A 10,698-nucleotide genomic window follows, 5' to 3' on the forward strand; every position below is an offset into this window, starting at 1 on the left:
CGAAAATACGAACGGTCGTATTAATGGAAAAGAGTCAAATTCGTTAATTACTTCATGGTAGAAAAAAAAGCTGTGCTCTGCATCTTGTATTGCATCTTCTTTTGTGCACCGTATCTGCTCATGCCCACAAGCTTTCCGAAAAAATGTGCACGAAATTCAAGTTCAAATTAATGCTGCAGACTTTTAAATGCCTATTTTTATCTTATAAAAATAAGATAAAAATACGACGCACTAGAACATTAACAGTATTTTTACTATTACCTTGCTGAATCACCGCATGCGTGACGAACAGCTGCGAGCATTCCTTCAATACTGTCATCAGAGCAATTGAAAGAATAAATGAAAGGAGGAAATGATGTCATTGTCCTTCACGTTTACGCAAATAATATCACTATATTTCGGCTGCGTGAAGAAAGCTGTGGTAGTGATGTGGCTGCAAAGTCCTTCCGATGCGGTTGTTCTTCCTCTGAGATCAGTTTTTACAGATTCAGGCAGGAACGCGAGAACTAGGCGGCGTGAACACCACAGAACAGCTGATAATGTCACAGCAGTGCGAATGCTGGATTTGATTTATTTGACTGTTTGGCATAAAAATATGCCATAACTTTTTAACTGTCTTCATTTCTGTTCAATGTGTGGTGTAGTGAACGAATGACATGGGGCAGTTTCAGTTCAAGTTCCACTTTACGTAAGTTTACTAGAAGCTTTGTTTGCCCGAAGCTTAACCGAATGTAGTGACCAATCAGATTTGATGCACTTGATCCGTTTTCCCTACATGTTGATTTGAGTGAGGTTTACCTATCCAGGGTCCACTGTATTTCTTATTGCGTCGATGTCGCTAACGAAACAAAACCTGCCTAGCATACGTGCCAAGTCACTAAATTGACTGCGGATCAACACTAGTGCTTTGCAAACTTCTGTATATCTGTAATCTGCAAATTTCTCTGCGAAGGGGAAACGCTAACATTTATCAGAAATTTTCACTGCTGTCAATGTGTGGCGGTACTGGTACAAATGCTACTCTTATGTCGAGTCTTCTTTAGACATAGCACAATATGAAGATACCTTAGTAGTAGTATAAGGCATACAATTTGCTGCCCGATTCATGAATATTGATATAGAGTTGGTGTCGCAAGCTGCAATTGTGTAAGACGTATGCGCACGGACACCACTGCAGTGTTGCTTTTTGTTTCATTTGTCTTTTCCACAGGCACAGAGTACAAACAATGGCCTCCAATGGCAAAGGTTCTGTGGGAAAGCGATCCAGCATAGCGCACCAGGCAGAACTAACCGAAAGGTCCCAACAGAAGCAGCCACAGCAGAAGGACCACCTGCAACTGGAGCAACCGAAGCAGCATCAGCAGCAACGGCACGAACCACAACAGCAGCAGTCTCAGCAACAACTGCAAAGGACGCAAGAACAACAGCAGAAGCTACAGCAACAACATGATCAACAGCCTCAGCGACAGCAGGAGCGTCATCGTCAAACGCAGCAACAGCCGCAGCAGCAAGCGCAGCAGCTGTCTCAACAGCAATCTCACCTGAAGCCTGAGCAACAGCAGATGGAACAACGACAACAGAAACAGGGGCAGCAACCATCGTGGCAGCAGGCTCAGCACCAGCCTCACCAAATGCAACAAGAAGAGCGACACGAGCAGCAACCACATCAACAACTGCCACGCAGCTGCCTGAAGCGCACGTCAACAGACAAGTATCTCTCAGTGTCCGACACCAGACAACTGGCGCGCACAACAGCCACCAGCACAATTAGCCAGCGAGATACGAAGAGAAGCCGCCCAATTAAAGGAGCTAGGGTGAGCTTATTTTCTTCAGCTTAATTTCTTTATTAGTGGCATGAAAAGTAAACCATCAAAGTATAGGGGCCCACAAACCAGCTCGTCTTCGTTGTGTAGTCAGGCTTAGTGTCAAAGTGTCCTTAAACGTGGACTCCGTCCTTCTTTTAAATATATTAGGATATCGCCATTTTTTGAACGGCATTAGCAATCTTGTAATAGGTAAGGTCCTTCAATTTGCTTAGAAGCTCATTAGATTTAAATAATGAAAAACGATGTGTCGAAACCGAATCGGATGGCTGCTGCTTTCTTTAACGGGCACGATGATCTCATAATGCACCTCGCCACAAAATAAACACACTACACGTGATGCTAATGCCAGAAAAGAGAAACTGGCGATGTTGTCCTACAATGCATCGAGCAGTGCCAGCTTTCCGGAACACGAAAGTGGCGATTTCAGATATGATTTGAGCGTTGAAGAATCGCCCATTGCTTTCGACTTCCCGCGGCAATACGAAAGGGCAAGCACATGTTATACGTTTGCTTTCAGAAATAGTGATTGATGTCGCATTTACGCATAGATATCAGCAGTACTTGTGCGTGCGTGTGTACGTGTGTGTGTGTGTGTGTGTGTTTGTGTGTGTGTGTGTGTGTGTGTGCGTGCGTGCGTGCGTGCGTGTGTGTGTGTGTGTGTGTGTGTGTGTGTGTGTGTGGCACACACTGATAACTTCGAATGATAACTAATCGATAAAAACATGGCGCTATTATACACAGCGCACAGTCACAGTTCATCGGTGCGCAATCGCGTTTGAGTAAAACGGCTTTTTTCGCTCTAATGAAATTGGTGACATCCTCGTGAAGCAATCACCTGCTTCCATGACTTTTTAAATGCGAAGCATTTCTTAGCGAACCTCTGGCACTTTGAGCGTTTCTATCTACGTATCTATCTATCTATCTATCTATCTATCTATCTATCTATCTATCTAGCCGCCTACGTCTGGGTGCTCTCATGATCGCCTCCTTAACTTGGTGTAGCCCAAAATTTGCATGGGAGGGTAAGATGATTTGACGAATATGATTACCGGGTCATGACATGAATAACGGTAAAATCCTGTCGTGTACGTCGTCAAACCCTTTCCACTAGACACGTGTGGCACATACTCGTTTACCACGGGCCGTGGTGTACGGGTATGCGCCACAGGTGATTGACAGTTTATATCTACCCAGGAACGGCGAGAACAGACATTGGTAACTTAAATGCTAGAGCATTAAGGAAAACCAATATCGGCAGCGTTGACTCAACGATTGGAAAGAGTGAAAATTAGGATCCCAGCAGGAATCGAACCCAAGCATTCTGTGTGGCAATCAGGTATTCTACCACTGAGCCACGCGAGGTCTATAAACTGGTTTGGAAAAACAGCCTACGCAGGCGTAATATCGGTGCAACGCCAATTATGGTTGTGGTGCTGGCTATCTGATTTTACAAAAAAGCAATGAACACTACATGATACTCCTACGACGTCTACTCCTACGATACAATAGTCATATCAGATTAACGTCTGTAGTTTAGTTCCAGTGTTGGCTCCGCTTTTATAGCAGTCTAATAAACATTACGTTTGTATTCCTATGATTCAGCAAGCTATATTGAAGCATTGCTCGACCCTGGAGGAATGCATTAACAAAAGTTACATATGATATCCACATCACCGCAGCGTAATGTGCACTTCGTCCACCAGAACGACGCAGTCTCCTCTTCATTTCTTACGAGTTTGGGCGATATGGCCGCATGCTGACTGAGGATGATGCCAGATTGATTGACAGCCGCTTTGTAGACTAGGCTACGTAGGCAACATACGCCCAGGTAGTCTGCGAATACGACAAACACCATCCACTGATGTTGGTCTACGTAGCACTATCCAGGCCTAGCAGCCTCGACGGCCTATACCTCACCAACATGGGCGTGCGCACAGGGGGGGGGGGGACAGGGGGGGCGGCCGCCCTCCTTATTCACCTAAGAGGGGGGGCGCAAAGTCAGCCCCCCCACATTGAGATAATAGGGAGGGGGGGCAATGTCAGCGCAATACAATGATATAATTGGGAGAGGGGGCTGCAACAAACCTTCCCCCCCCCCCCCCCTGAAGGCGAACCTTGCGCACGCCTATGCTCACCAACGTGAAGGGTGGCTTCAGGTTCCGACATGTCGCTGGCTCTGTCGACAGACGATTTGTCGACGAAATGACCGAGGCATCCACGAATTCCAACACCTCTACTGTACGACATACTTCACTACACATGGACCCCTCGTCACCACGATCACGACCGGATCCTATAACAAGTCATCACCAGCTGCTGGTGCTCACTGATCACGGTGATGATGCGCTTGTTCAAGAACTGTCAAGAACTTCTTGCACACGTGCACACAGGTTCGTGAAACGTGCGTGCGTGCTCTGTGCACATATAAGCACTACATATCAGCTTACCGCTTTCGGTGTTGGTAATACCCACGTTGCCATTGGCAGCGTTACCCAACCATAAACAACTGGTTATGTAACACATATGCGGCTCTTCAAGATATATATGTGTGCTTATAAAATTTATACAAATCTTTGGCGTCATATTGTAATGTGTCGCTCAGTAAAAAAAGTTACGCCACAGTAACCTACCCGCCGCATGCTTCGCATAACATCGACTCCCACGGTACGCGGGATCTGCCGAATTTTTTTTCTTTTTTTTGCCTCAATTACCGTGGACTCTTACAGTGCTCCCTGCATGAGTAGCTTAGTTTTTTTTTCTTTTTTTGAGATCAATTGTTCTTGGAAATTGGCCTTGTGTGTGTCTCACCTTGCGCGTGCCTTGTGATCTCTCATCTCTGTCGTCTAAGCACCTTTCACGGGATAAACACGCTCAGTTTTCCATCTCGACGTCGAATGCTAAGCGTACTAACAGTGGGCGCCCTCTAGCCACTCGATAGAGTTCTCTGCCTGCACAAAGCAAACATCCTACCCGTGTTCACTCTCATAAAGCTTGTTATTGCACAGCGCAGCAAGGATTACACCAGCCTCAGGGTCAAAAGCATGTAGACTCTCAGTGTCGTACTTGGGTATACCGATGCAGGAAGGGGCGACTACCGGCGCCAATGCAGCGCCGGGTGATGCAGGAACGCAGGGACGGACGAAAGAACGAAAGCCGGAAGCCGCAGACAACGTGTGTCGTGCGTATTTGTATCGCGCAAAATGTATTTAATGCTCATGCACTTATAGCAGAACGTAAAGTTTTCTCACTTAACAAATTTATGTCCACTCTAAAGAAAAACCATATTTTCTTCTTTCATATAATTGAAATTGTAATGTCGCTTTGTACGCTTATCACTTCTTCAGTGTGCTACTCCGTTTACACAGCGGGGATGTTTAAGCTTGGCAAAACTCCGGGATCATCCGCACAAAACTAGGCGGGTATGCGCCAAGCAGCTCCTACACTCTTATTCAAGTACCGTATAACGTCCGGCACATAAACGGCCCATTTTTATTCCACCACAACGTACTGCATATAAGCGGCCCTTCAATCGCCATTAAGCGTGACAAATTCTGCGGTGACGGATTGGGCCCGCTATATGCGGCCGCGAGCGGTCGCAACGCTTATATGGAGCCCTAGGCGGAAATGGCTCGAGCGGACGCAACGCTTATATGGGGCCCGACGCGAAAGGCGGACGCAACGCTTATGTACAGAGCCCCGCCTCCCTGACCTTCGCCTGTGTGAAAAGCCACAAATACGTTTTATTTTTTAAATTATGGCCTGTAGCATATCACGATACTGCTGCCACCTACATTCTTTTTGGTTTAGACTGTAAGCTAACAGTTGCAACAGGTCTCGTACTGCCGGAGCATTCCCGTGAACACATGTGTGCCGCGCTTACATGTTTATCGTGTATTGTGTGCGTTTATTGCGTGCTTATCGTACGCGACATTCGTCGACTGGGCATTTTCCGCGTGTTGGGGCGTTCTCCTGCCTTGATCCAGTGGCGGATGATGGTCGTTGTTCGTTGCCACTCAACACAGCCTCACGGGACGCACAGCTTTGTGTCCGCGCTCAAAAGTGCTTTCTTGCTTCGTTCATCGATTACTCACGTTGATCGAGTGATCGAGTGTACTTCCGAAGACAATCCGCGTCCGAGTGTTTTGACAAGCGGCGACCGCGGTTCCACAGGAGCGGAAGCTTGAGCCTTTTGACGAGCGACTGTGCCAAACTTGGGTAAGTTGAAGAAGGTCGCTGAACTACGTAACTTTGTTACTTCATTGCATGACAACTGTTTGCAGTAACCGTCGTGTTGGCACAGCGAGGATGATCAACAGATACCCGATAGGCAGGTATGTTTTGTGCTTTGGGTGCTCTTATATACACCACCATAAATGACATGTTTGAAGGATGCGCATTGCGCTACGCAATCTTATGCTTCGATCATGCAGGCCTCGTGTCGTTGTGCTGTTATTCCTTGACTGTTTACTGTACGAGGTCATCGCTTGAGAGTGTTTCTAGAATCCCTTGTCGCCGTTAGAAAGTGTGTGCTTTTAAACACATGGGGTCGTCCCATAATGTTTTCACTGTGGTGATGCGAGAGTTCACCAAACTCGGCAATAACACGCAAAATTATCACAAGACTGGGGACGTGATACAGGGGCGTAGCCAAGGGGGGTGTTAGAGGGGTTCAACCCCCCCCCCCCCCCGAAATTTTTCAGTTTTGCTTGCGTATATAGGCACGCACACATACAAACGCACGCACGAACATACATAAAGTATGGTTGAACCCCCCCCCCCCCCGAAAAAAATTTCTGGCTATGCCCCTGACGTGATAGCAAAACACACAGCCCTGACACGCGCACACGATGATGGATATGTTTTCGTGGTTGCGTCCCCGAGCTTTTCGCCAGAAATCCATGCAGTTGTTTTGTGGTTAGGATTTTAACCTAGCTGCCTCATAAATGTTTTAAAGGAGCTCACTCGAAGTAATGTATTTGAGTGAATTACGTTACGTACTGGTACTAAGTGCACACTCCAACAAATGCGTACTTAATGTGAAGAAGCACATGTTTATATCAAATAGTGTTAGTAGACGAATATGTCAATTCAATTAGGTTAATTAAGCTAACACATGCTACTCTTTGTTTCAATATTGTGTGTTTGAGAAAATATGCGTGAGCTCATGTTCTGCCATTATATATTTTTTCTTAGCATCTTTAAGCACACGAGGTTCTCTATCACAAATAACTTAGATTGTGCTCATGTTGCGAGAATGTTGCTTTATTGTGTGGTGCTTTAAGTTATTGTATTTTCACGCTTTTTTTTACTTAGCATAGTACCAATATTGCTCTCTTACTTAAATGCATAACCAAGGTTTAGTATGCAGTGATTTAGGGTTTATTGAGCTTTGTAAGGTCATAAATTAAAAGAAAAAGATCTCAATTCTCATATATGTTTCCAGAAGTTCACAGAAAGTTGGAAAATATTATCGGTTTTGTGAAGGCCTTACATAACTTAAAATGAAATCAAATTGACAGCTCAACTCTACAAGACAAACTACACGGGAATTCGCTTTAGAGAACCAAAAGTTTGTTCCCTGAATGGCTTACATTCATGATGCAATACAATATGCATGGCTCATTCCCACCTCACACCAAGTGCACATGGACCACGCACGCTCTTTCATTTTTTTTATATTTCGATAAAAGTGTGCATATCGTTATTTTCATGTGGATCGCCCATAGGGCTATGTGCATATTTCGGGTATTGCTTACAGTCTTGGGCAATAACTAGTTACTAGTAACGCATTACCGGTAACTAGTTACTTTTTTCGGTAACTTGTAACTGTAACTAGTTACTTTTAATTTATAGGAACTTGTAACGGTAACACTGTTACTTTTTTACAGAGTAACTGTAATGGGAAATACCGTTACAGTTACTTTCCCATATCCTTTCCACCTTTCATCTTTCCACAGCACGGCTCCCCTACCAATTTAGGGGTGGAAGTCGCTTAGAGAATTATCTACCCTGCAGAAGACCGAGGTCAGCAGTCAGTCTTTAACACAACTTAAGTTTACTTGTAAACTACATGTCGTAAGTCAATCATGTTGGAACTGAACAACTTGCTAAATTCAAGTAGTTTTTTTTTTCCGGCGTATATATATCCTTTTTGTCACTTGAGCTTCTAGCTCGGTTCTTGGTGTACCGGTGGAACATCACGACGCCAAGTTTATATTCTCCTTCGTCCGAGGCTGCGCAATAATCGTGTTTGACTGACGGCTAGAAAGCAGCAGAGCGCAAAACGGTTGAGAGGCACAAATACTGTGAACTAAGTAATTTTTCAAAACCTCTTTGAAACTAATTGTAAAAGGTTTACTCCAACTTAATACAACAATTATTAACAAAATCACATGGACGTTTTGCCTCCTATGCATGTGACATCCTCAGTATACACTGGCAACAAGAAAAAGAAAAGGAAAGAAGGAAAAAATTTGCGGAGATCGACCAGTGTCCCATACGTCCGTGTAAACCAGTAGGGGAATGTGGTTGTTGCATGTTATAGTCGGATACAACTTTAGAAGTCAGCGGCATTTTCTCCTCAAAGGCAGGTGAACACAAGCCTGCACCAATGGGCGCGCACTCGGGACGGACATCATGAGCGGGATGGCGGTGGCTTCGCCTTTGGAGAACATCGGCGCGTGCATGAGCGGGACTATTTCTTTTCTTTAGTCTCTCCTGACTTCTTAAGTTGTATCCGACTATAGTTACTATATATGCTACGACATGGCTCCTAAAGGTGCCATATGCAGTAACTATATTGCAAGCCGACGCATCGCGGCGAATGAACCGCGATTCCAGGAGTTCCTTCCCCTCACCTTCGTTCACGAGCCAGCGTCGTCACAGTGTTTACGTCAAAGCTATGCCCTGTTCTCCGGAAGTGTTAAACAAGCTCCATCTTAGAATGCGTTGCATGAGTTGCTTTAACAACATCCCGTTTGCCTTCTTTAAGCCTCGTTGATTCTTTCCTTCCGATTTCGCCGATGCAAGTCGTGTCGCAATGCCCGCATCGGGCTTGTATATCACCCTACTCTGATCGTCTGCAGGTGTGCAATCTTTGGGTTTCGCGAACACATGCCCCAGAGTATAACGGGACTTAGAAACGGTTTGTATGCCCAGCGGACGCAAAGCTAACCGAACAGGGTCTGATACACCTTGAACATATATATGGAACAGACACAATGGACGTCGTCTTCATTCGTCACACACTCTCCGTTGCTATTTGCATGCGCTTCTGGGTGTCGTTAATAAACATCCTATGATACTGCTGTCATTCTAGTGCATCAACCACATTTTCCATTTTGAGTATCAGAGGACATTTGTTATTATTATTTGCAAATAAATTCCCTTTTTCACCAACGGTGCATGAACAACAAAATTGATGCAACAAAATGAGGTGTACACAACAAATGCTTGTGTTTGGCCCCCTATTAGGTTTACTTCGTCTAGGGTTTTACCACGTGCAATTTTGACTGCCCGCATGCCTTCATACATATTTAATAAATGAATTCTATCGTTTGGTTTGTAATCTATTATTTATTTTATACAGTAACGGAAAAGTAGCGACGTTACTTTGTCACAGTAACTGCAACAAAGTAACGACGTTACTTGTCACAGTAAGTGTAACTGTAACAGGTTACTTTTGGAAACTCTGTAACTGTAACTGTAACAGTTACTTTAACAGAGCCAATGACTTCACCCATCAAGCACGTGTTTTTCAGACACCCCTCTCAATATCACTTAAATTCCACATGTGGGCTTTGCTTTTAAAAGTACGCCGCCCGCTTTCCCCGCCTGTAGTTGCCTTACCCACCATCTTCTGCAGCCCTTTGTGAGGGCTAGACATGCCGCCCTTCTGCAGCCTTTCCAAGTGGCTTTCATACTCCACTCTTTTTTTTTGCCTTTGACGGCTCTCGCTCAGTAGACCCCCCCCCCCCCTTTTCCATTTTTTTTTTCTTTTTTTCTCTCCTTTTTCTTGCTTTTTTTTTTTTCCTTCTTTGCAGCTCCCCTTACTTCTGAGATGAGAGGCCTGAGTGCCGTTGCAAACTTTCTTGAAATGATGTGGCAAGGGCTACACTCCTCTCTCTAGTTTTCTCTTTCCAGGCAGCAATTACCAACAGCGACAAGCACCACCGCTAGACATGACGTCAACACTAACCCTTTAAAACTAACGCGCCAAGGATGACAAGGTGCCTTCGATAAAGATAGGTCCCCCTATGGAAACGTCGGCCAGCCTGTCTGAGGCACTTTCTCCTGTTTGAAACCTATCCCACTTTTTTGGCTTAGGTAACTGTAACACTGTTACATTTTACTGGTAACGTGCCCATGACTGATTGCTTACTGTGTACATGTGTGAATGTTGAACACGCAATGGCACTCTTTCAATAGTCTGCAAGTGGCTGGTCCACTAATACCTGTTCTTATTGCACCCTGATCCCTTCATTCAAGGATCGATCTCTTTAATATATGAATATAGACTTGCCTGAGGACATGTTTGGTACTCACTATCTGTGTGTGGTTGGGTTTGTCTTGAGTGAAAATCAACATTTCCTTGTGGTATCTATTATGCATGTATCAGCGATGAGAGCTGTTCATGGCACCGACACAGAGGACAGATTGCAGTACAAGATAGGAGCATACTTCCTGCAAGCCCGGGCAAGCCATAATGAGTGGTAGGCATTTCTTTTCATCACTAGATTGCGACAGTTTGGACACATAGCACCTATAGACCTTATGCAAAATCTGCTGCCATCTAGCGGCCGTTGTGTGCATTTCCGCCGTGAAGGCTAAGCGCGCTCCGCATGTAGACAAGGAGCGTACATATCAACGTGTG

At 45.0% G+C, this 10,698-nt stretch overlaps 1 protein-coding gene across 1 annotated transcript; it reads left to right on the plus strand.

Moving 5' to 3' along the window:
• The first annotated feature begins 1,226 nt into the window (after positions 1-1,226).
• Positions 1,227-1,838, plus strand: LOC119386260 (putative cyclin-dependent serine/threonine-protein kinase DDB_G0272797/DDB_G0274007). Its single transcript, XM_037653588.2, has one exon. It carries the CDS (start codon positions 1,227-1,229, stop codon positions 1,836-1,838), a length of 612 nt encoding a protein of 203 aa, XP_037509516.2.
• Positions 1,839-10,698: the final 8,860 nt, after the last annotated feature.

Source organism: Rhipicephalus sanguineus, chromosome 3 (assembly GCF_013339695.2).
Source record: "Rhipicephalus sanguineus isolate Rsan-2018 chromosome 3, BIME_Rsan_1.4, whole genome shotgun sequence".
Classification (NCBI taxonomy): Eukaryota; Metazoa; Arthropoda; class Arachnida; order Ixodida; family Ixodidae; genus Rhipicephalus; species Rhipicephalus sanguineus.